Source organism: Nematostella vectensis, chromosome 10, assembly GCF_932526225.1.
Source record: "Nematostella vectensis chromosome 10, jaNemVect1.1, whole genome shotgun sequence".
Taxonomy (NCBI): Eukaryota; Metazoa; Cnidaria; class Anthozoa; order Actiniaria; family Edwardsiidae; genus Nematostella; species Nematostella vectensis.
The window spans coordinates 16385992-16413101 of record NC_064043.1 but is presented as its reverse complement, the minus strand read 5'-3'; the positions used below and the strand labels follow the sequence as shown (position 1 = coordinate 16413101).

Genomic DNA, 27110 nt, shown 5'->3' with positions numbered 1-27110 from the left:
AAGTCTATGAGATGCCACTGTTTTGATCTTGGATGCATCCAGGTCGTCTTGAACTTGTCTGCCATTCTGAACACAGTGTTGGTGATGACCAGATCGTACTCCGCACACTTGCTTAACAGTAGGAGGCCGTTGTTATTCATCTTGCCAACGCCGTGTCTTCCTAGCACTCCATCCCATCGTTCGTAGTCCCGACCAACTCGGGCGTTTAAGTCTCCGAGCAGGATGATCTTATCACCGACGGGAACAGAGCTCAGGATGGAACTGAGGTCGTCATAAAACTGCTCGATTGTCTCCTCTGGGCTCGTGAGGGTGGGAGCATATGCGCTGATGATTGTTGCATAGCGCTTGTAACAGAGAGGTAGACGTAACTTCATCAGCCTTTCGTTGACACCTGTAGGTAAGTCTGGAAGTTCTTTCAGTAGACTTGTCCTAATAGCCAGTCCAACCCCGTGGATCCTGTCTTCGTGTGCGGCCTTCCCTTTCCAAAAGATAGTGTAACCGCTGGTCTGTTCTGTAAGAGAACCTTCATCGGCGAGGCGGGTCTCGCTCAAAGCTGCGATGTCGATGTTGTAGCGTGCTAGTTCTTTGGCAACTAGAGCTGTTCTCCTTTGGGGTCTTATGATTCCTCTGTCCATAAGGGTACGGACATTCCATGCTCCTAAGAGTAGTTTATTTTTTCTTCTATCGCTTCGACCGCATAGATGGATGATCTGCCAGCCGCGGCTTGCTGGCCAGATGCAGTAGGGCAGGCAATGTTTAGACCAACTTTTCTAGGTCCCTCCCTCACTAGGGTGAGCAGTGCTGTCCTGAAGAGGGCTGCTCAGTCGCCATGGATGCTGCCGAACTTGTCTGCTGCCCTGGGTACAGAAAAAGAGCGACCATCTGTCCATGGCCGCCTACGTGCAGGTTTTTGACTACAACTCCCAGTGTTCACCTCCACCTGTTGCTTTCGCCAATCCCCCATCGCCGTAGGGCTTATTGAAGAAGTAAGATGAAGAAAGATAATAAGATGAAAGTACAACGAAACCTGTGCGAGAAAGATATTATAGTGGAAAAGCCGTTGCACAGGGGCAATCCCACTCTCTCTGCCGCAGAAGCCAGAATCCAGTGGTACGAAGAGTCGTCACGGCTGGTGACCTCCTTGGCCGCAGTGTGATGGCCGTGACGTCTGTAGTGCTCTGTCACGCCCTAAGCATTCCACGGTGCCTTGCTGCAACGCCTTCTCAGCCATTTAACCCAAAGTGGGCATCTTCTGCCTGATCCGCCATAGCAGTCTTTTCTGTGACTCGGGTGAGCAAATCCCTAGATGGATTGCCTACCAAGGCTGACAGGCTCCATCTGCCCAGAAGGGAATATACCGTCCCTGGTTCGGTCCCTGGTATAACATTTTGTCTAAGACAGGTGCACCACGTGAAGGTAGTTATACAGGAATTAGGTGACCAGAGCCGTGGGGAGTAGTCACCCTAAGCACCTAAGCATACAACATCGTGGCTAATGACACGTTATTCATACAACATCGTGGCTAATGACACGTTATCCATACAACACCATGGCTAACGGCACGTTATGTATACAACATCGTGGCTAATAACACGTTATCCATACAACATCGTGGCTAATAACACGTTATCCATACAACATCGTGGCTAACGACACGTTATCCATACAACATCGTGGCTAATAACACGTTATCCATACAACATCGTGGCTAATAACACGTTATCCATACAACATCGTGGCTAACGACACGTTATTCATACAACATCGTGGCTAATAACACGTTATCCATACAACATCGTGGCTTATGACACGTTATTCATACAACATCATGGCTTATGACACGTTATTCATACAACATCGTGGCTTATGACACGTTATTCATACAACATCGTGGCTAATGACACGTTATCCATACAACACCATGGCTAACGGCACGTTATGTATACAACATCGTGGCTAATGACACGTTATCCATACAACATCGTGGCTAATGACACGTTATTCATACAACATCGTGACTGACACGTTATTCATATATCGTGGCTAGCGACACGTGAGTCATTGTATAACACACATTCTTTCATGTTTACACACGTTTTTTGCTTCACTGATGTTATTGCGTGACATATGCTTTTGCCTTACTCAAGTCGTTGTAAGACTTACGTCAATGTGAGAGGCGTTGATGTAGTCGGATCCACGGACATTCTCGATTTCGTTAAGTACAACTCTTGAGTGGTCATCTGTTAAAAACAATGTTCGAAGCAATCTTAATTTATAAAATGTACTAAATAAAAGGCAGGCTTTCTAAAGAATTAAATGGCAAAATATAGCAATTTTTGGCTAAGAACAAAGTGATATCGATGGATTCCATTTGATTTGTTTAACGTTTGTGCGCTTAGAAGCTATTGTTGTTCAGTTCCAACATAAAAATTTTTGTCTATATTAGGATTTTAAATGTTAAGAGCGCTAAGGCCGGACAGGCAGGTTCACGGATACCGCTCAAATTTTATTTTCTAAGGTAGTTTAGGGTCCTATTTGCAAAACTGGCATTTCTGGCTCAAAAAAAATCTTTCTTAGGAAATGCCGACAAGCGGCCATTTTGGCATATTTTCACTCATTTTTGATACTCGCTCGACTCAAAATCGACAAGTTTTCGCTTTGTGTCTTGCATCAAAATGTTTGCCCATAATGATGGGCAAAAGCATGTTATCTAGTCTTCCTTCAGACCAAAAGCAAGTGCCAGAAAATAAATTTATCCTGTTTGAATCGTCTTTGCAAATACAGCGATTTGGGGGCTTTGACAAAGTGCTCAAAATAGGCAATATTGACAGGATAATATCTCTAATGCGAGGAGGACCCACAAATCGTTCTAACCGGGAAATTAAACCTTTATCCTAGTAGATTGAATAAATAAAGTAAAATTGCTGGGGACTGATGATTCGCGCCGAGACAAGGCTATCCAGTTTGGGTTGGTCGGCGTTTTTTTTTTTTGCATATTAACTAGGGCATATGCTAATTAGGGGAAATTATTCAGATGGTGTTTCAATGTATTTTAAACTTCAAATTTAGAATATATTTTTCGTTTTAGCCAAAACTGATAACGAATGGCATATTTTAAAGGGGTAGAGCATTGTTATTTAACTATTAAGAGCCCAACAGAAAAGCAATGAGATTTTTACTTCATTTCTGTGCTGTCTTTACAAGATCTCCACACTGCGGCCAGAACGCATATAATGCAAGTTTCTAAAGTCGAGGGGATATCAAAGCGAAAACGACAGGCTTACATGATAAGATTTAAGAGAAAAATGGGTCAATTTCCTCTTCCTTGCGGCCATCCGCCCATCCGCCCTCTTCCTGGCCATCCGACCACATTGATCTCGCACAAACCAAAAATATTCCAGATTTCCAGTTCTATATGCAGACCCGACCCATTGTGCCATCTCGCCTTCGCTAAGGACCCTCTAACGCGTGAGGTGAAACATGTAGATAAAGCACTGACTGTCAATACTAAGCGTACCTAAAGTTCTTTTGCACAAGCCTCACATTTGCAGCCTGGAGCCAGTTTCTCGATAGCAATCATGTATGGCGACTTACTTCTTGATGCGACGACCTCGATGTCATAAAATGCGCAAGCATTTTTAAGCTCCGAAAGTTTTAGTTTTGTCAGTTTTTGTTTGGCTACAAGGTCACATAGATTGTGTCCTGCATATTCGAGCGGATGGGCTGGCGTGGCTGCGTCCTCAGCACATCGGGTAACAGCAACCAATGCATCCTCTGTTCCCGCTGATAATCTTCTCCGTTCTGGTTTGAGAAGCGCGCCCTTCGGGAAAAGTAGCCTTGGATTTGTGAGCATGTGAGCACTTCGTCAGGGCAAAATACCCGAACACCGTCGTCATTTCTGGCAAGCCTCATTTGACGACTCACCGTCGCGGGGTCCTGTTCCCGCCCTGTTGCCTGGCCAATCTGGAATTTTTCTTCGAGAAACGCCTTTTGTTGATCACTAAACGGCTTGGTAGGCTTCTTCTTTCTGAGGGCCCATCCCATGTCTGGACGCCTATGGGGGGCTGCCGCTCCCCTGCATTCTCTGTGCCTGTCAGGGTGCTGGTCTGGTTACCCACAAGCCTCTCGGTATAGCCTATCTTCGCTCTATCGATCAGAGTCTCCCTTGCTTCTTTGTATTGGCATTTCTCGTACGCCATGTGGTTGGCCATCGACGAGTATCTTTGGAAGACTTTAACACAACCATCATTACCACATGAAAACAGCTTAGGTTTGCATACCTCTTCCACTCTACCATCTTCGTCGCTCTGCGCATCGTCCAACTCTTGTCGCTCTCCACTAACATCTTTGTCGCTCTCCACTAACATCTTTGTCGCTCTCCTCATTGCCAAACTCTTCATCACGTGATTTACTCGATACAGCGATTACATGCTTATCACTGCTACCATGTGTGTTATAGACCTGCAGTTCTGAAATAAATGCATGAATCACATGAAATAAGCACGAGTACATGTATGTGCGCTTTTAGCGTAAAAATGGTGAATGATGGATGGTGGGCGCTTATGTTATGAGTTAAGGGTTTTTTACCTTCCTCTTGGAATGGTGAATGATGGATGGTGGTTCACATGGATAGTTGAAACGATAATGATCATGTCATACCTCCGTGGGATAGCATGGCAGCTTTGAACTCTGTCATGTTGCTTACGTTATGACCTTCATTGATGAAAGCCCGCACGTGATTCCTCACGGTTGCAGCCATCCTGTCGCATTAACCCTTGCCCCCTTGTGGATCGGAGAAGTCCATCCTCCGTATCGTAATACCGGTCTGTCTGCTGAAAAGAGGGCAGGCGGCGATCGTGGTGAGGGTATGGTAACACCCTGCGTTATCTTGACGGTAAAACACATGCCTGGTCTCAGGATTCTCTCTGTGGATGGTAGTGAGAATGTGCTCCATCAGGGCCACCTCGCAAGCACTGTCCTGGGCACACTCATCTACTGCATGGACAAACGTTTGCGTTTGCAGCTGTTCATCATTTTTTTAGTACTGTGATGTGCCAAGACAATGCCCTCTTAGCGAACCATTCTCCCTGCGACTCGTAGTACTGTCTTGGCAGGAATTTCATCGACTAGTCTTGTAACAATAAAGCGCACGTTTCGTCTAATTCGTCTAATATGTCAAGACGCGCTTGGTCTTGGTGAATCATGCGCAATTAGTGAGCCTTCCAATTGTTGATTGAGTTGATTGCTTCCCGATAAGCAGGTCGTCTTTTTCATACTAGGAGTCGAGGCCTACTTGCTTGACGGCATTTTCAACCTCGATAAGAGTGCTTTTTAGAGCTTCACAACGTTCACACCTCAAATTGTGGTCGTGGCTTCATGTAGTCTGGAATGCGGAGTCCTTAACGTGTAATGACTGCAGTGATCAGGATATCTGAGCTAGGTGTGCAGTGGATCTGTACACCAAAACAAATAAAATGCTGAGCGTTAGGTTAGTACACCTTTAATATAAAACAGGTTGACCCTTGAGTGTGAGTGTGGAAAGCATGTCGAGACAGAGAGGGGTTCCACGGGTGCCAGGTGGTTTCGGATTTTGGAGGAGAAATTTGCCAAGGATTGAGTGTGCATGTGTTTTTTATTTGCTTTTTCCCATACAGCATTTTTTTTTTGTCTAATGGTCTGTCCTTTATGTACATACGTATCGGTGTTACCTTGTAGTCCCCCTTCAGGTAATTTCGTCCTTCTTTCAGCTTCCTCTTCAGTTGTCCATCTACTGCTCCTAGCTCATCCAGCTTGTCTACTATTTGCAAGAGGTCATCAAATCCCTTATTCCCGTCCGCGGCAAAGTTGTCTAGCCCTTGCAAGCTGAATGATGCGCTGCAGGTCGTAAGCACCCGCCTGAGGATGCTCCTACTCAGCGTGTCCACTTTGCACTCCTCACTGTAGGCTAGGTACTGCTCCTCGATTTTCTCATTCACAGAGACTCGGATCACATTTGGGGCAGAAAGAACTTCTCCCGACGATAATTTCATCTCTCTTTGACCGAATGGCACGTCCTGTATGACATAAGGACTCGGGTATTCGGTTCAGGATTCTGCAGAGTTCCGCGTCCACACATCAGACAATGTTCCCTTGCCTTACAAAACATGTATTTGGATAGCCCAGGGATGAACTTTCTGATCTGCGGGTGTGAAGATGTCGGCAATGATCGACAAAACCTGGCGTCTTACATTACTAGTCGGGGCGTTTGTGTACGCCTCTGCAAGCGCTCGTAGATATTCACTGTTTGCGCTCTCTTTGCACTCTGTGTTCACTCAGAGTTTGTCTGACTGCACTACTGCCTTCCAGAGCTCCCCCCAAGACACACACGATGCAAAAAGTTTTAACGTCTATACGCACCGGTGTCACGAATTCAATTTCTTCGGTGCAGCATTAATCGCCAATTCTGTCGATAGCAGTCCTACAATCTCGGCAAATACCTGTGTGGAACATATTTATTATAGATTGTACAATATATATGGTGACATTTCATATATTATTTATATTCATTTTCATTTATTACGGTTTTTTTTTACTTAAGGGAGCCTACGGCAACAAGGATTCCCGTTGCTTCATACACTTTTTTGGATTGTTCTACATTCACTCCTCGCTCTCCCTTGGTGCTATCTCGGGTATGGCCACTCAAATCAGATGGTACACTACAACGCGTTGCGCCTGGCTTTCACCAACGAGTCCCATTACGGATTTATACATTACCCGCTCTTGCTAGTATAAGCTGAAATTCCATCAGATCGCTGTTCCCCTGACCCACTTGTAATTCTCTCAGATGGGCCCTGAGGTCCCTGTTACAAGACTCTAGCCTCACATACTCAGCTATGTCGTAGCTGGATCCACATTCGTCTGCGCTACCAACAAGCGAACTGAAGCCACAAGCACTATTCATTTCGCGCAAAAAAAAAAAACACAATATCTTCTTACTCAGCTAAAAAATGACAAACAACTTGTCGGCGTATGTACGTCTCGTCAAAACCACCTTTAAAACAATTTGATTCTTTCATCTCATTGCAGTCCTTTTTTATTACAAAATGTATATTTTGCTATGGGTTTCCTCCAATACATGGCTTATTAAAAAGGTCACAATACACCAAAAATTGGAATTCGACTCTGACAAATTTTCGTCTTTACTAAGACTTCTTCGGGGTTAGCTTTTAAAAAGGGTTTATATAAGAAGAGAATGCTGTGATTTAATTGTACGTAGAACCCCAAAGTCATTTTGGGATGTTGAGATTGCTAATTAGTATGAAAATTAGTCAAGCTCTAGAATGCTAAATATATTCTAAAAACTAGACGCCATAAAGTCTGCATTGGGAGAATTTTTCTTCATGATTTCGATAAAATAAAACTTGAGACATACTCAAGCTATAACAAGAAATAAAATAATATGTTGCTCACGAACTTAGGCCAATCAGAGAATGCGTGCGATAATATTTTTCGCGGGTGGGAAAAATATTCACACACTCAGACAATTGAACTGCACGAGAATTGAAAGGGTTTCCAAGCGCTGCTTCATTTTGAGCTGGCGCGTAAATTGACTAAATTTTAGTGGTATTACTGTCAGAGACTATGAATACAAAAAACATGCGGTACCAGTTCTGGAGGCGGGCGGCGACCAAAAAGGACAATATTGTGGAATATATTGTATATATTGTATATTGTATTAGAAATAACTCCCTTGATAAACTTCTTCACTCTATAAAATATATATACTTCTTTAGCCATCATCACATTACAAAATAAAGATTAGAATCCTATTTTCTTAAGTTTAAAACACATTGAAACTCCCTCTGAATTATGTCCCCTCATTAGCATATACCCTAATTAACATGCAAAAGCATCGCCGACCAACCCAAACTGGATAGCCTTGTCTCGGCGTGCATCATCAGTCCCCAGCAATTTTACTTTATTTATTCAATCTACTAGGAAAAAGGTTTAATTTCCCGGTTAGTATGATGTGTGGGCCCTCCTCGCATTGGAGATATTATCCTGTCAATATTGCCTATTTTGAGCACTTTGTCAAAGCCCCCAAATCGCTGTATTTGCGAAGACGATTCAAAGTGGATAAATTTATTTTCTGACACTGGCTTTTGGTCTGAAGGTAGACTAGATAACATGCTTTCCGACGAATATAATCATTTTGGGCAAACATTTTGATGCAAGACACAGGGCGAGGCGCAAACTTGTCGATTTTGAGCCGAGCGAGTATCAAAAATGAGTGAAAATATGCCAAAATGGCCGCTGGCCGGCATTTCCAGAGAAAAACATATTTTGAGCCAAAAATGCCAGTTTTGCAAATAGGACCCTAAACTACCTTAGAAAATAAAATTTGAGCGAAATCCGTGAACCTGCCTGTCCGGCCATAGTCTGAAGCTTACGGAGTAGCGCTCTTAATCGCTTAACCATAGTTGCTATACAAATGTATATTCTCTGGAAAACTGCCTCATATTTCTTAAACAATCACTTTTTCACATGAAATATCATCACAGTCAAAGTTCTCAGTAACAAGAATATATGTCAACAAATATATTTATCTTTCACTCTCCAGTCCCCCTTTCTTTAGCTAATCTTTATCATTTTCCTATTTAATTAATCAGACTGAGGGTTGATAAAAAAGAAATAAACCAGCCACTTGTTCTCTGGTTATACTTTGATGGTAAAAGCTCCCCCTTATTTACACGGCGGCCTGATGTGTGGTTATACTCACATGCTACAATATTCCCGTATCTATTCTTGGCCTTGTTATCCGAGTTATACGCAACATCACAAGGGAACTCTCGACCGGCGTCCAGCTTCTGTGGGCGGCAAAATGACAAAAATCAGCAGCATACAGATATAGCACAAGACAATCAGATGAGATGACCATGCAGTAAGACCATCCAGCACAAGCAAATCAGATGAGATGACCATGTAGGAAGACCATATAGCACAAGACAATCAGATGAGGGGACCATATGGTAATACCATATAGCACAAGACAATCAGATGAGGGGACCATATGGGAATACCATATAGCACAAGACAATCAGATGAGGGGACCATATGGGAGTACCATATAGCACAAGACAATCAGATGAGGGGACCATATGGAAATACCATATAGCACAAGACAATCAGATGAGGGGACCATATGGGAATACCATATAGCACAAGACAATCAGATGAGGGGACCATATGGGAATACCATATAGCACAAGACAATCAGATGAGGGGACCATATGGGAATACCATATAGCACAAGACAATCAGATGAGGTGACCATATGGAAAGACCATATAGCACAAGACAATCAGATGAGGTGACCATGCAGGAAAACAATATAGCAAAAGCAAATCAGATGAGATGACCATGTAGGAAGACCATATAGCACAAGCAAATCAGATGAGATGACAATGACAATCAGAAGAGGGGACCATATGGGAATACCATATAGCACAAGACAATCAGATGAGGGGACCATATGGGAATACCATATAGCACAAGACAATCAGATGAGGGGACCATATGGAAAGACCATATAGCACAAGACAATCAGATGAGGGGACCATATGGGAATACCATATAGCACAAGACAATCAGATGAGGGGACCATATGGGAATACCATATAGCACAAGACAATCAGATGAGGGGACCATATGGGAAGACCATATAGCACAAGACAATCAGATGAGGGGACCATATGGAAAGACCATATAGCACAAGACAATCAGATGAGGGGACCATATGGGAATACCATATAGCACAAGACAATCAGATGAGGGGACCATATGGGAATACCATATAGCACAAGACAATCAGATGAGGGGACGATGCAGGAAGAACATATAGCGGAAGCAAATCAGATGAGATGACCATGCAGGAAGACCATCCAGCACAAGCAAATCAGATGAGATGACCATGCAGCAAGACCATATAGCGCAAAGCAAATCAGATGAGATGACCATGCAGGAAGACCATATAGCACAATCATCAGATGAGATGACCATGCAGCAAGACCATATAGCGCAAAGCAAATCAGATGACATGACCATATGGGAAGACCATATAGCACAGGCAAATCAGATGCGATGACCATGAGGGAAGAACATATAGTGCAAGCAAATCACATGAGGTGACCAAAATAGTATACCATCTATTTGTATTAGCACCTCTATTTGGCACTTTGATGCAATATAGCTTTTCCCTGTCGACATTAATGTAGCAATTCAAAACAGACCATACCGCATGTACATAAGGCAATGTTCAAATAGATTACTACAAAATAATTAGTTTCTGGCAACCTATGCGCAGTGGCAAAGTCAGTTGTCTGTTTAAGACAACAGACTCACGTTATACTCGATCATGAATCCACGGTCGTCCGACTTGTGCAGTTTGTGGACGTGTTTGGCGAAGTTGTCGACAGGAACGGGAGGATGCTCAGGGTCGTTAGTCAGTTCCCCGGGATTTGACAGAGGGCGCTTTTTGCCAGCTGAAACACGAAACATACACCTCAGCAATAGGCCCTGGCTGGGAGTAATAGTTTACTCGCATTTGTATCACAACTAGGCAAACCCGCACATTGTTTTTATTGCCAAACTGCACTCTTAAAGCAGACAAAATTATTGACGACATGTACAGATGTGCTTAAAACGGGACCGAAACGGAACTCTTTTAGAACGAACCCTCAAGGGAAAGAAACCCTTTTAACACGAACCGTCAAGGGAAAGGAACCCTGTTAACATGAACCCTCATGGGAAAGGAACCCTGTTAACACGAACCCTCGAGGGAAAGGAATCCTGTTAACACGAACCGCCAAGGGAAAGAAACCCTGTTAACATGAACCCTCGAGGGAAAGAAACCCTGTTAACACGAACATTCAAGGGTAAGGGACCCTGTTAACCCGAACCATCAAGGAAAAGAAACCCTGTTAACACGAACACTTAAGGAAAAGAAACCCCATTAAGATGAACCATCAAGGGAAAACAACCCTGTTAACACGAGCACTCAAGGGAAAGGAACCCTGTTAACACGAACCTTCAAGGGAAAGAAACCCTGTTAACACGAACCCTTATGAGAAAGGAACCCTGTTAACATGAACGTTTATGGGAAGAGAACCCTGTTAACACGAGCACTCAAGGGAAAAGGAACCCTGTTAACATGAACACTCAAGGGAAAGGAACCCTGTTAACACGAACACTCAAGGGAAAGAAACCCTGTTAACATGAACCCTCAAGGGAAAGAAACCCTGTTAACATGAACACTCAAGGGAAAGGAACCCTGTTAACACGAGCACTCAAGGGAAGGAACCCTGTTAACACGAACCGCCAAGGGAAAGAAACCCTGTTAACCCCCAACCATCAAGGGAAAGAAACCCTGTTAACAAGAACACTCAAGGGAAAGAAACCCTGTTAACAAGAACACTCAAGAGAAAGGAACCCTGTTAACACGAACTCTCAAGGGAAGAAATCCAGTTAACACGAACCCTCAAGGGAAAAGGAGCTTAAAGTATTAAATTGAGTTAAAGAGGAGACTGGGTTTCAGGGTTCTATTGTATAATCTCTTTAATGGAAAAAGGTAGATGACTGAGATCTATCTCTAAGTCTCTCTAAACAATGAGAGTTTATTAGTTGCAAATTGTCTTGGAAAAAGAAGATGCAGTCTCAAATAAACAATGTATCAATCTCAGATCTTGGATTCAAAAGACAGGTACTCACCTAATCGCATCAGCTCAAGGTCACGAAAACGTCGCTTGGATTTGGTCTGATTCAAGTTGGGCTTGTGTAGACGTTTTGCCCTAAAGAGCAGAACAAAGTCTGGTATGTATAACATAGCTATACGATCATAAGTCCAAATGGAATCTGGTGCTTTATTGATATACAATACATTAGAATTATATCAGTTACTGTCCTTATCTAGCCAATGAAAATGGATGCTTTCTGTGAAGCTAACACCAACTCACCCACGCTTGGTTTGTCCCATCTCACCTTCTGTACAGCACGACAGCAATGATAATGATGGCAATGAGAATTAGGGCTCCCACCACGCCAGCTATCAGTCCAACATTCTTATCACTTCCAGTATCAGAGGGCTTCACGGCACGTGCTATGATGAACACAAAATGTTATAATGCTGCCAACTTATCTACTTTGCTATACTAGTAATAACTTTTGCTTCTACTATACTAATAAAAAAACTGCTACTGCTACTAACAGCGTAATTATTGGTGCTCCTGATTGATCTTGTAAGTAGACTAATCAATATTACTCCTGTAATAAATGTACACATTTTTCTGCTTAATTTTCGTGCTCACTTAAATTTGCAATTTCTCAATCTAAATACTCACAAATAATAAAGACCAAGAACGTTGATCGTGGATATAGATATAGACCGTGAATATGTATTTAATGGATATAGAAAAATATTATATTTGTAATTCCAAAGGCCCTGTAAAAATTCTTAAACAACGTATGTACAGGCATTAGTACAAGAGCCATCATCTTATAATCTTTTTTAAATTTAATTTGATTCGCCTCATCTGAATAGTTCTCTTCGTAAAGTTTCTCCAATATGTCCTTTGCACATGAATCAACCATCCTGTCACAGCTCTTTGTAGTGTGCAGTTACAAGCGTCTTTTATCTTCCATAATCGCCCTGGTCCTTGGTGTATCATCCATTTCATGTATCCACTCCCAATTCGGGAAATTAAAAACCAAGAAAGCCAAGAAAATTTTCACGAAATTTAAGTTGCGCGAAAATAAAAAGAATAAGGTACTGTTTGTATAGGCTAATCAATACTTACCAGTTGTGGGTAGAGTCACATCAGAGGGCTCCCCATATACCTAAGGTACTGTGTGTATAGGGTAATCAATACTTACCAGTTGCAGGTAGTGTCACAGCAGAGGGCTCCCATACACCTACTGTAAGGTACTGTATGTATAGGGTAATCACTACTTACCAGTTGCAGGTAGTGTCACAGCAGAGGGCTCCCCATACACCTACTGTAAGGTACTGTATGTATAGGGTAATCACTACTTACCAGTTGCAGGTAGTGTCACAGCAGAGGGCTCCCCATACACCCATTTCTGTGATGAAAGATATCAGTCAGAACAGGCTCTGTAGCCACTGACAAAATCAAGGACAAGAAAAATAATAAAATACCTATACAACTTACTTATAAAATACTTTAAAAGAATCCTAAGATGACCTTATCACAGAGGACTTATCATGAAAGGCTGAAAAAGCCCCCACCCCCACCTCACCATTCTATAGAATGCCCCCACCCCCACCTCACCATTCCATAGAATGCCCCCACTCACACCTCACCATTCCATAGAATGCCCCACCCCCACCTCACCATTCCATAGAATGCCCCCACTCACACCTCACCATTCCATAGAATGCCCCAACCCCCACTTCACCATTCCATAGAATGCCCCCACTCACACCTCACCATTCCATACATAGAATGCCACCACCCCCACCTCACCATTCCATAGAATGCCCCCACCCCCACCTCACCATTCCATAGAATGCCCCCACTCACACCTCACCATTCCATACATAGAATGCCCCCACCCCCACCTCACCATTCCATTGAATGCCCCCACCCCCACCTCACCATTCCATAGAATGCCCCCACCCCCACCTCACCATTCCATAGAATGCCCCCACCCCCACCTCACCATTCCATAGAATGCCACCACCCCCACCTCACCATTCCATAGAATGCCCCCACCCCCACCTCACCATTCCATAGAATGCCCCAACCCCACCTCACCATTCCATAGAATGCCACCACCCCCACCTCACCATTCCATAGAATGCCCCCACTCACACCTCACCATTCCATAGAATGCCCTCACCCCCACCTCACCATTCCATAGAATGCCCCCACTCACGCCTCACCATTCCATAGAATGCCCCACCCCAACCTCTCCATTCCATAGAATGCCCTCACCCCCACCTCACCATTCCATACATTGCCCCCACTCACACCTCACCATTCCATAGAATGCCCCCACTCACACCTCACCATTCCATAGAATGCCCCCACTCCCACCTCACCATTCCATAGAATGCCCCCACCCCCACCTCACCATTCCATAGAATGCCCCCACTCCCACCTCACCATTCCATAGAATGCCCCCACCCCCACCTCACCATTCCATAGAATGCCCCACCCCCACCTCACCATTCCATAGAATGCCCCCATCCCCACCTCACCATTCCATAGAATGCCCCCACCCCCACCTCACCATTCCATAGAATGCCCCCACTCACACCTCGCCATTCCATAGAATGCCCCCACCCCCACCTCACCATTCCATAGAATGCCCCCACCCCCACCTCACCATTCCATAGAATGCCCCCACCCCCACCTCACCATTCCATAGAATGCCCCCACCCCCACCTCACCATTCCATAGAATGCCCCCACTCACACCTCACCATTCCATAGAATGCCCCCACCCCCACCTCACCATTCCATACATAGAATGCCACCACCCCCACCTCACCATTCCATAGAATGCCCCCACCCCCACCTCACCATTCCATAGAATGCCCCCACTCACACCTCACCATTCCATACATAGAATGCCCCCACCCCCACCTCACCATTCCATAGAATGCCCCCACTCACACCTCACCATTCCATAGAATGCCCCCACTCACACCTCACCATTCCATAGAATGCCCCCTCCACAGAAACAAATGATCAGTAAGATTCTCCCCTTGACAAAAAGTTAGAGTTACAACCTTTAATCTATCTCCCCCCACCATTATTTGCATAAGCAGAATCCATCTGCTTTCAAGAACATGGTCCCATTGTGTTCTTTCTACCAACATCCACCCTTATATCAACATCCCCCCTCACCTCAAATAACAAGCATAGTGGTGGGTTTTGTACCTACCCCATTCTTGTCAGCAGTGACCCCCCTGATAAAAACTTCATACTCTGTCTCGGGTTCCAGAGGGGCGTTGTGATACCCAGTGTAAAACTTGTCATCCCCGACAACAAACTCTGTGGGCAACTCTTGGCGGAACTCTGCTGCCACATAGAATGGTGAGCGGGATTTCTTAGCATCTTCATAGCTGCCAATGAAGTCTGGGAGGGTTGAACTACGGCGGCGACGACTGCGGCGCGCTAGCCGGGTAAGCTTCTTCACAATTATTTGGTGCGCTCTAAAAGGAAATTATGTATCATGTGTAGGGTTAGTCTGGGTTTGAAGTATGTGTAACCGAGCGAGGAGTTTAATCCCCACAAAAAAATGGAGAGGAATTTTTTTGGCATGCCTTACAAGCAGTCCAAATTGTTTTCCACAAATATTTCTTGCATACTGTAGCATTTCCTAACTCCTAGCGCCTTTGTACAAGCTATAGCATGGCAAGGAATTGCAAGTGAACTGCAAGTCTAGCAAAAAACATGCACTTACATGACCTCGCCGTTACTTGAAGAGGCGGCGGTGAGGAAGATTGTGATGGTGGTAGAGGTGACAGTTCTTGTATTGTACTCGGGCTGTTTAGGGGCAGGAGGAGCTGAAGAACAAGACAAATGGCAGACCAAACAGGTAAAGTGCTACCAAACAGGTAAAGTGTTACCAAACAAAATAAGTGTTACCAAACAGTGATAAGTGTTTCCTAACGGGATAAAGGTTACTAACAGTGGTATTACATTACTACCTGAGAGGTGTAAAAACAACTGGGAAGGGTTCCTGAAGAGAGGCATTACTTACACCAGAAATAGGTGTTTTCTTGGTGACTTACGCTGTGAGGCAGTGATGATGACAATTTTCTCGCTCTTGTCCCCCTCGCCTACCACTGTGCTCCCAGTCACATACACAGTGTAGCTCGTACCAGGCTCCAACCGGGACAGCTGGTATGTGAATGTGTCAGGAGTCACTGATGCGATCTTGGGGTCACTGAACATGGGTTGGTACTTGCGTGACCCCATGCAGTATACCTGAAGAGGTGTAAAATGCCACGTAATTCATAAATTACCATGCAGCAAAACGGGAAAGTAATTCAGAGTTTTACTTAACATTAATGTCAAGAAACACAACCACCAAATAGTCACTCCAACCTGTTTTCCACTAAGCTTCTGTAGCCATGGGTTTGCATAAAATTGTTTGTGTTTTATGTAGACTAGGGCATGGCACAAAGGGTGCAATAGGAGACTTGCGCTAAGAGATCACGTGACTGTCTGGGTGGCAAACTAGCACGCTCAGGCTTTTAGCGGCAAAATAACAGCAACAAGAAATCTATTAAGCGTTTATGAAAAAAGCCATATTTTTATTTTTTCAAAAGGGTTTAGTTTTATTTATGGATTTACTCTTTCGTTGATCTATGGTAATTCCACACACAGTAATTCCTGTGATTATTTTGATTTGAATTTGCCATCCAGTAAATCACATGATCTCTTAGCGCAAGTTCCCTATTGAACAAACAACAACTCTTGCTACACAGGATACAGTGCATACACTTAAAGCATATTGGAAAACCATACATACAGTATGCATACACATATTAGAGTTGTGATCCCCAGTAATCTACAGTACATTAATCCTTCAGAGTCTGAAAAAACTTGTTCACATATTATCATGAGTAAAAAAAAAGTTTGTTAAGAGCAAGACAATGGACACTAACTGTGTAAGCGTTAAGAACTCCATTCATCTCCTGTGGTTTTTTCCACTCCACTGTGATGATGAGATCCACAAGGTTCGCTTGCACACTCTGAGGGGCACTAGGTACTGAAAGGCATTGAAGAAAACAATAAATGGACTGGGATCAGTGTAATAGAACATCACATAACATGTCTACACACTCTACAAGGAAATGGGCATTGTAGGATGGAAAAGGCAATCCAACCTGATCAAAACAGTACCAATCAGACAATGAGGTTGCAGTCATTTACACTTGACCGTAACATATTTTATACTCATCCAAACAAACAAGTGAAAAAAATGCTACAGTGTAAGATGTATTTGAATGTTTCTCGTTGGCCAAACATATGTAATTTATAGTTTAAAATGGCTACATTTTGACAAAATAAATGTATTGTCCACCATAACCAAGGTTTTTACCTCCCTCTTTAGTTGTCACAGTGCAATTGACAGCCGGCCCCTCGCCAATGGTATACGCCGCCAGTGAGTGAACATAGGCCCTGTATGGCCTCAGCCCTATGACAAGGGTAGTGATGGGAGTTTTGGGGTTGTCCAGGGGGTACGCTGTCCGGTTCATTACTGTACCCACTCGCTTTCCTGTGCTCTTCTCATAGGTTCTGATAACATAAGAGCGCAGGATGCCGTTGACATTGTTTGGCTTGTTCCATATCAGTAGGGTACTATCAGGTGAGGCGGGCTCTCCAGTGAACGCAACTGGCGGACCAGGAACTTGGGAGAAAGAGAATATTAATCAGCACAAGCTTTTTGACAATAACAAAAAATATTGAGTATACAATGACACACAACATGTAAGGCATTTAACAGAGTATTTGGAATTGCGCAGAAAAAAAAGGTCAAAATTAAGCATTTTTTTCTAAATCATGTGCTAAATTAAATGTGGAAAATAAATGATTTTGGGCTAAATTATTTTGAGGGATTCTTTACTGAATTATGTGCTAAATTACAAGGAATATCAGTGATCATGAGTAGATATATTCAAGCCAAGAGCTTCTTGAGTCTAGTGTCTTCCTTAGACACTTTCTTAATGAATCTATCCATTTCATATAACCAAAACTACATTTTGTAAGCAAAGTACGAAATAACTTGAAAGAGTTTATTTTTCGCGCAAAAATATCTTAGGCGAGTTTTAATTGGCTCCTAGTCCTAGGCCTTTGCGGTTTAGCATTCATTTTTTTAGGTATTCTGTTTTTTGTTGTTTTTTAAATTCAGTTTGAAATATCGCACTCTTACCAAGAATAAAGTAGCTATCTTTTTTTACAAGAAATAGAGGTAAGAACCCTAAAAGAATGACAGCTGTGCACTTAAATTTGTGAATTCTGCATATTACACAGAGAAAGCCAAACTATGTGCTTCCACACAAGCACATTATTCCAGAAGCCCTGATTAATTATATCATCTTTGAGCTTATTTTGTTTTTAGAAATGTTTTTGTACAGTACATAGACAAACCAAAGAAAAAGACAGTAACAAAAAGTATACAGTGTTTCAAAGTATTTAGATCAAATAATAAGATCTGATAAAAGTATTTAGATCAAATATAAGATCTGATAAAGACCACAATAATTCAATTCCCTAAATGGTAGCCAAATGCTATTTCTTTATTATTGTTGCTTCAGAAATTATTATCTCAATTTCATGGGGTTTTAGCCAAAGAGATCCCTGCGTCAAGCAAGTCGTACCACCAGATGTGACTTACCATCTTCCTTTGTCTGAACCATGATGGTGTGTGACGCATTTCCAGGTTTGCTGGTCTTTCCTCTGACCTGGAAGTAGTAGTTGGTGAATTTCCTGAGACCTGTTATGACGGCGCTGAGTGTGTTACTGGTCACATTCTTCCTGAACTGGAGGTTCCCTTCTGCTGGTCCATAATAGATTATATACTCTGTGATAATGCCGTTAGGCTGGAGAGGCTTATCCCATTCAATACGGATGGCAATGGAGCTTTCTGCTTGCCCTTTTACATTTACAGGTGAACTTGGCCCTAGGAAGGAGAATTTTTAAACTTTTGAACATTTTAGATAAACTCTCTTAAAGGAAATGTTCATTTTTATATTCTAGACTGACATAAGTAAGAAAGAAAAACGCTTTCTGCATGCCCTTTCACATTTACAGGTGAACTTGGCCCTAGGAAGGAGAATTTTTAAACTTTCAAACATTTCAGATAAACTCTCTTAAAGGAAATGTTCATTTTTATATTCTAGACTGACATAAGTAAGAAAGAAAAAAAAAGTGGTGTGCAAAATTTACTCAATAAGTAAAAAAAAAAAACAAGAAAAAAGACAATGCCAGCAATTACACATTTACTCATAATGAACTGATAATGCAACAATAAGACACATTAGATTTTCTACCTGTTTGTAGTGTTTTTATCCATGAACAACCATTACTTTTCCAGTTTTTGGTGAGTCCCACGCGAGTGAATGCAGCCATTTTGATGCAGTACTCTGCATAAGGGTGCAGACCTGTGATCTCTGTGCTGAGTTTAGTCTCGTCATGGAATGTCACATTTCTTGTGGGTTGACCCAAAATAGAGTAGAACACAGTATAACCCAGAATGATTCCATTACACTGTTTTTGAGGAACTCTAGTCCATGCTACGTAGATAGTATAAGCATCACGAGGTACTATTGAGGTGATAGCTGGAGCAGCATCAGGTGCTGAAAAAAAAATTGGATGGTTGGAATGATGCAAACATTCAATCCTTAAAGTTAAGTCTTTAGCTTACAGTACCTTCGGCTTAAGTTAAATTTATTGAAATTTTCTTTTTTAAACCACAACCCAATACATGTCTCAAGCATTTTCAGCAGTTGTGTACAAGCATTTCTTATTAACTTGAAGAGGGACAGATACAGTACATACATACAAAAAAGAAAGGACAAATACATACATACGAAAAACTATAGCGAGAAAACGTTTGTCACAGATAGTGCAACTACATAAAGTATAAGGGCTTTTTGTTAAGACATTTTTCTCCTGTATTTGAACTAATGTCCCTTGCAATGCATTTTATATTTCCATTCAAGGAAGGTGTTCCTAGAGCATTTTCCTTAGCCTTGCCCCTGGATGAGATTTTCTGTACATACCATCATCTGCTGTAGTTACTGATATAATATTCGAGGGTTGCCCTGTGACAGAGGTCTCGGCAAACACGTTGAAGTGATAAGTAGAGTACTCTTCCAGTGCTGCTACCAGTGTTGAGTTTGTCTGGCCACTTGTGTACTGGGACCTGGTCATCTGATCTTGATGCATGCCAAACTTCACCACATATCTTTGGATAATGCCATTAGCTTTTGCAGGGGGACCCCATGTCAGGAGGACAGCAGTCGACCCTTGAACTGATGCTCGAAGATTTTGGGGAGGTGTTGGAGCTAGTAAGACAAAATGATTTTTTGGTTTTGGTTTTAATTCTTATAAAATTAATAAATAACACTGCAGAGTTTTCTCAAAAGTAAAATTATGTACTGCACTATACACATCTTTATACCATATATACCATATTATGTACTGGGGCTATACTCCCATCTTTAGGATGCATCAATGGGATTGTATCTTTAAGATATTCATCAGAGCTTAAACAGTAGAATATGCAGTATATTGCACTAATAAATGATTTTGCTTATACATACAGTATCATGGGTGACTTTGTGGTCTGTTTGGCTGGTACACAGTAGAAGCATGCAAGAGGGTTCTAGCATGACCTTCATTTTAACAATTCATACATGGTGGACACTAGGGGACAATTTATAGCAAATCTGTGACGTTTCTTCTATTCTGTCAAATTGTTAATTCCTTAACTAAGCTGAACTGATTGATTGATTGATTGTATAATTAGTTTGTTTTATTTATTTACTTTTATCAAGTTAACAAATAATAGAATAACATGGCATAAACTAAGATGGCTTATGTAGTTGAGGTAAACAAGGCTCTGAACTGATAACAGTACAATTAACACTTAAAATTACTATACTTACTACAGTAATACAATATTAATGACACTAGCAACAGTCTATCCTTATGGGCTGCAGTATATATTTTACATTTGATCCATGCAAAGTTGTTTGACACAAGGCTACAGGATGTTCAGATTAAACTAAAAATTAATGAGTTTTACTTCTTTAAGAAAGACTATATAAAAGCACATACCTCCCTCATTTGGGGTTTTCTTGACACGAGAGGTGAAAGGTCCTTCTCCAACGCGTGTATACCCTGCAACGCTCACATAGTAAGGAGCATAATCTAGCTTAATGAGTTTTGTAGAGAGTGTATTAGCATCCAGAGTTAGTCTGTTCACAACTTCCGGACGGTCACTCTGGTAATAGTCAAGGTAGTAGCCAAGTATGACCCCATTACAGCCGTCTGGTGGTATAGCTTGCCATGAGACAGTCAGCTCCAGAGAGCGAACAGAAGTTACTTGGAAGTCGGGAGGTGTCATAGAAGGTGCTGGAAAGAAAGTTTAAGCTATGGTTTATTGGATGGCAAGCTAAGTGGAAAAGAAATAAGTTTAAAAGAAACGCAATGAAATAAATGATAAAGCCATGACTGACAAATGAGGTAATCCTGCTAAGGCTTTCTAAATGTCTTATGAAGCTTGTTTGTATAGAGCTAAATTCATACCTGCTTCATCTGATCTCACTGACAGTGATTCAGACCATAAACCCCTCCCATAAGAGTTGGAAGCTCGTACTCGGATCTCATAACTTGTGTGAGGCCTCACTTCCAAACTTGCAGAAGTTTTGCTTGTCAATTTTTGTGAAACAATTTCTCCAGTTTTCCACTGAACTTCATAGTCAGTGATTAGACTGCTTCCATCGCTTGGTTTTGACCAGGAAATAGAGATCAGGTTGGAAAGAGCTTCAGTGAGGTTAACACTACTAATTTTGCTTGGTAGTCCTAGAAAACCGCAAAGGATTTCAAGTTGTGGAATGGAGTGCAAATATGCAAAAGTTCAGCTTTACAGAAATACACTTTACTGAATGTACATACAGTACAAAGTTAAAGAAAAGAAAATGTGAATTCATGAATTTAAGTCAACAACTGAAATGTACTTAAAAAATTTCACATTTATTTTATTTGTACTAATTAGGGAGTCTTTCAAATTCAGATGAAAAATAATTACATATTGAATCTGTCAAAAATGGAGCCAAATTACTACTACTGTAGTACATTACAAATTACTACTACTTGTCTAAGTGTGTTATTTAATAAAAGTTATAGGATAAAGAATTGACAGTTATTTTAAGCTCGTTATACTCACTGTAGCAGACAGGCTCACTCTCATCCCACTTGCCGTCGCTCTGGCAAATCAGTAGAGAATTCCCCCCTAGGGTATAGCTTGCCTGGCATGAGAAGTTACAAATGCTGTTGATTAAGAATCCATTCTTGCAGCTCATGCTGCCTCCCTGGGGCGTCTGTAAAGTTCTACAAGATGCTGGTGCTGAAACGTGACAGAAAAGTGTTACGGTAATAGGTAATCAAACTGAATATGAGACAACTTTATATCATTCAAGATTATTTTCAAAGCTACAGTTAATAAGGAATGTTAGAAGAGTATGTATGTATGTCAGTGAAACAGAGACAGAGAGGCACTTCACTGATCTCCCTTCTGACGCATTAGGCACAGGCAGAGAGCAAAGACTAAGATTTTAAATGGGACTGATTTGGAAAATGATCCAAGAAGAGCACAAAAGTGAAATATATGGCAATTCCAGAAAAAGGAACATTTGGCCCAAACGTTGAAAGAACCCCAACCCCAACATCAGGAGGAATTTTGAAATCTTATAAAATACATGTCTAAACACAAACTGTCAGAAACCAAACTCTTAAGTATGTACATATAATAAATAAATAAAGAATTTGCAAGCTATATAACCACTCTATGTGAAGCTGTAATATACATGTATGCACAAATACAAACCAATGTGATCAAGCCAAGGGATCATGTGACTCATATTTGACCACTGAAACAGCTTGGATAAGATTGTTGGATGGAGGAAAACCAGAGAACATAGAGAAAAACTCTTGGAGCACAGCCAAGAACTGACTCAACCAATAATTGTCTCCTTGATAATACTTTGTTTGTTGTCTGATGTGCTTAATTGTACTTACTCACCTTGTGTAGCATAAAATAGAGGTAGTGTCTCTGTGTACTTACAGTAACTCACACTGAGTAGTATACAATGGGGGTAGTGCCGCTTTTATGTAATAGTCAACTCACCTTGAGTAGTTTAAAATAGAGGTAGGGCCACTAATGTGTAATAGTCAACTCACCTTGAGTAGTATAAAATAGAGGAAGGGTCACTGATGTGTAATAGTCAACTCACCTTGAGAAGTATAAAATAGAAGTTGGGTCACTGACGTGTAATAGTCAACTCACCTTGAGTAGTATAAAATGGGGGTAGCGTCACTGATGTGTAGTTGCACCCGTATAGTTCCATCCTCAGGGCACAGTACTGTTGCCACTTGGTGGCATAAAACCGAAAAAACTGGCCAACTATAGGAGGGCTGATGGTAATGTTCTTGGTATTTCTGCCATCTGTGTTTCCCTGGAATATCTAAGCAAACCAAGAAAAAAACTTCAGTGCATCAAGCGTCCCAAATAACAATAACATTAAATGTTTTGTGGGAGACTAACATATATATATTCCACACATATCTGTTAGTGTTTTCACTGGTCGGGCTGTAATAAACTTCTCCCCTCTTTCTTCTGTGGCCATATGCACACTTGATAACGGGGGTTCTCTTACACGCTTGAAGCCAGGATTTCAGGAAAGATAGCTTTAGTATGATTTCAGCAGGCCAAATTTTCTAATATACTGTTACCTTCACTGACATTCTTTTTTCAGGGGAAGGGGGTGGTTTAGTAATTTAGTGTTTAGTAATTTATTTTCTTCTAAAAACCATAAAAAAAAATAAAGATTCTCACCTTAGTTGTCCCTGCTTCTGTATAATTACTCCAGTTAGTAATATCATCAGTGTATGACAGATAAAATTCACCAACAAACGCACTATATCCCTGAATAGCAAGTTTGGTGATGGCTGTCCGTCTCCTCAAGTCCACCTGAATCCAAGGCTGATTGTCTGTCTTGAGTGCATACCAAGCACCTACATAATTAAGTCTTGCTTTGGTTCCAGCATATTGAGGGGCTAGCATAGATGACGCAGCGATCTGCTGATCCAAAATAGCTCCACTCTCCATGCCAAGTGCAACCTCATGGGTGCAGTCTGTTAAAATATCACAGGCTTTTAGAGTTACACCAATGACATTTATTATATGGCTAAGATAAGCGCTTAAGGCTTCTCCATCTCAGCCGGATAACCATTATTTGAAAAATTTGGGTGGCAGGCTTACAGCTGATTATAGCTCAGGAATGCCATTGTCCGTACACATACTACCACTTTTTAGTGTGTTACAATTCTAAATAGTGTAAACAATTATACTATATGATGTGGTGAATGGAAATATTTATATTATAACTCTCCCTTTATCCATGTGGAAAAGAACAAAGTTGCATCACTTACCAACTCCTTGGGCTTGACTTTCTGCAGAGTAAAAAAAAAAGCAGAGTCAAATAAATGCACAATTGAATTGATTGATTCAAGATTCAAAGCCACAAAGATGTGATCTCTTCAATTCAAATAAAATCCCTGCATAATCATGGAGTACAAGTGAGTCATGAACTAGCCACCAATAATTTGATGACTGCGTAGCAAGCGTTTCCAAGGGTTTCAGGTTTGAATGTGTAGAATATGGTGTAAATACTACTGTAGCTGTTCAGGGAACTCTTTACTCGGTCAAATTTCCTGCTGAAACCTATGCTACTTATGCCAGGCTATTTATACCAAACATCATTCTAACAGAAAAGAATGTCTAGGAGTAGTAGAATAATAATTAATTTGTTGTTATCTTTATTTTACCAGATTCTTATCTTGTCTGCTTACTTGATAATCATACTTTTCTTAAGTTCAAATTTTAATAATTTAGAATGTCCTACAGTGAATATAGAATAAGAGCAACTTAGCATTTATTATCTTCTGACAGCTCACTAGAATCTTACTTGTCGCGCTATATCTAGCAAAATAACGATTAAACAAATAATTGTATTCAAAATGCTGCCCTTGCTTGGTAAAACATAAATGAAGTGAAGGAATGTAATCGAATACAATATTTCTGTTAATCTGTTAAAGGATTATCACATCAGGGCATATTTAATAGCCATAAATACTGGGGTAAAAATGCGTTTTTCTACCAATACGACGTTATAGCAGCATTTTATCGGAACTAAAGGTTAGTTTAAAATCAGACCTCTAAACAGGAGCAAAGGTAAAACCAGCAGTCGAGTATATGATGGGGATGACAGCAGTAGGAAACAATTTGTTATAATCAACCTTTGCAAACCTAACTTTGAATCGATCAATGATATAGCTCAAAATAAGGGTTCTGAAAACGAGTAGGAGACGCTCTTGTTAACGGCTGGGAAGAAGGGAAACCAATCTATTTTGAATTCAGAATATATCAGATGTTTATCGTGTCAATTCGCGTGAATAATACTGAGTATAATCGAACGGGTTTTGCATCCTTCAGAGTAAACAGCGGTTGGCACTCAACTTATCAACGCAAAATTTCCCCCATCACTGTACAAAAGCCGCAGCTTAAGCTTCAACAAGTATAACATAATCGCTTAGGGCCTTTTACTTAGGAATAATAAACTCTAAGATCTCAAAAGAATGTAACGTTTGAGTCAATAATGTTTCACTTTCTTGCTTTAGCGTGATGTGGGGGAAATGTGAAAGACTAATGTTTGGTTTCAAGCTCACGATTCGGCGATTTTACAACTATCGCAATAACATAATGAAAACTAAACTAAAATAAACTAAGGTATTGCTCAATGGACCAGCACGGGGGATAAAAGGAGTCGAAACAATGAGGAAGCGGGCACATACATTGTTGTCCTGCTATCTGCCAAAGAATACTATAAATGGACAGACCGCTGATAAACCGGCACCAGACAAAACTCAAAGCTTCGTTTCTAGATTTCACGGAAACAGACCGAAATCATGCTGAATTAATGGCCAATTTTAAAGCCTTCAAGTTGACTTTCTTTCTTGTTAGAAAGAAGAGAAGCCATTATCATGAGCAAGTCAACAAAATAAGCCAATAATCAACAGGAACGCGAACTTGGCGCGTATGGACGTATGAATCATTCAACCCACACAGCGCCAAACACATGAACTTACCGGCATATTTAACCAGAAAAGCTGTGCACATGATAATTAGAAAATCCATACACAGTACAGAATTGTCCCTGGAGCCCATGTTGTAGAAAATAGAGGTGAAATAGGCTATCGAATTAAGTGATTTCCAGCCATCTGGAGGCCTTTGAACTGCATGATCTTTCCCGAGAGAATGTTTGCTGTATTTGGACACGTGACTTGAAATGAGCATCCCCTTCTCGACCAATCAGGTCATATGATGAAATCATCGGGCGCGGTTAAACCGGAAGTGACTATGTATTCGGCCAAAAAAAAGGTCGTGCAATGTTAGCAATTTCGTGAAAAAAATGTCTGATCCAATGATATGCCAAGGCGTATAATTCCTAATGAAACGACAGGGGTTCGAGTTCAATTGGGAAACATTTGGTTTCTTGCTTAAACAAACAGGAATTGTCTTTCTATTGAATAACTATGGAATGTTACCAAAGATAATTTTTTTTACCAAAGATCTGATAAAAAAGCGACATCAGGGTTAGGAAATGAATACAAATGCATTACTACAATCGAATGGAAATTTTGAATCATTTAATATTTAGATGTAAATTTCGTCAACTTCTTTCTCGCTGCGTGGTCATGGCCATATCACAACCTCGTTCCCACGAGTAGTCGTAGTAGCCACGCATAACCATCGCATGACTTTGTGTGACACAATCAACAACACAGCTGCTAGGGCCTGTAAGCGAGCGTTTTCTACAAGAGTGTTCCGATATGTAATATGATGATGATGCGTCACGCCCTACTCGTGTCACGCTATTCCGTCACGCCTTCAAGTGTAATATGATGATGATACGCCACGCCCTACTTGTGTCACGCTATTCTGTCACGCATTAAGTGTTATGATATTATGATGATGATGTGTCACGCGCCTGCCACGCCCTACGTGTGTGATATGACGATGAAGCGTCACACCATTCCGTCACGCCGGAGATTCGATACAGTTTCCCGAATTTCCAACCATCCTTTCAATCACAACTCGTATCTTTTGCTACAGGGATCCGATCATCCAACTATTTGGCCACGCCATCTAGCTAGGGATGAACTTTATAAAAATGTAACATGTGTTTACATTGCTGTTTCTATGGCAACGGAACGGTGAGCCCGTTAAATTCCCTATTCGCGAAGTGCTGTT

The 27110-nt window shown here is 41.5% G+C and overlaps 2 protein-coding genes across 2 annotated transcripts in view; both read right to left on the bottom strand.

Moving 5' to 3' along the window:
• LOC5501288 (receptor-type tyrosine-protein phosphatase S) overlaps positions 1-26132 on the bottom strand; it is a 38834-nt gene extending 12702 nt beyond the window's left edge. Inside the window, exons 1-21 of the mRNA XM_048733373.1 lie at positions 25946-26132; positions 24230-24250; positions 23634-23932; positions 23085-23262; positions 21966-22145; positions 21326-21601; positions 20855-21151; positions 19795-20079; positions 19063-19368; positions 18408-18692; positions 17112-17420; positions 16675-16778; positions 15796-15991; positions 15465-15567; positions 14943-15213; positions 13068-13113; positions 12016-12133; positions 11746-11825; positions 10381-10520; positions 8759-8846; positions 2164-2240 (exon numbers count right to left, since the gene is read on the bottom strand). Coding sequence (XP_048589330.1) covers positions 2164-2240; positions 8759-8846; positions 10381-10520; positions 11746-11825; positions 12016-12133; positions 13068-13113; positions 14943-15213; positions 15465-15567; positions 15796-15991; positions 16675-16778; positions 17112-17420; positions 18408-18692; positions 19063-19368; positions 19795-20079; positions 20855-21151; positions 21326-21601; positions 21966-22145; positions 23085-23262; positions 23634-23932; positions 24230-24250; positions 25946-26024 — 3738 coding nt within the window. The 5' untranslated portion in view covers positions 26025-26132. The remainder of the gene's footprint in view (positions 1-2163; positions 2241-8758; positions 8847-10380; positions 10521-11745; positions 11826-12015; positions 12134-13067; positions 13114-14942; positions 15214-15464; positions 15568-15795; positions 15992-16674; positions 16779-17111; positions 17421-18407; positions 18693-19062; positions 19369-19794; positions 20080-20854; positions 21152-21325; positions 21602-21965; positions 22146-23084; positions 23263-23633; positions 23933-24229; positions 24251-25945) is intronic.
• LOC116608369 lies at positions 4353-6434 on the bottom strand. Its single transcript, XM_032369627.2, has 2 exons — positions 5709-6434; positions 4353-5453 (listed from the first exon to the last, which is right to left on the bottom strand). Exons 1-2 carry the CDS (start codon positions 6027-6029, stop codon positions 5400-5402), a joined length of 375 nt encoding a protein of 124 aa, XP_032225518.1. The 5' UTR covers positions 6030-6434; the 3' UTR covers positions 4353-5399.
• Positions 26133-27110: the final 978 nt, after the last annotated feature.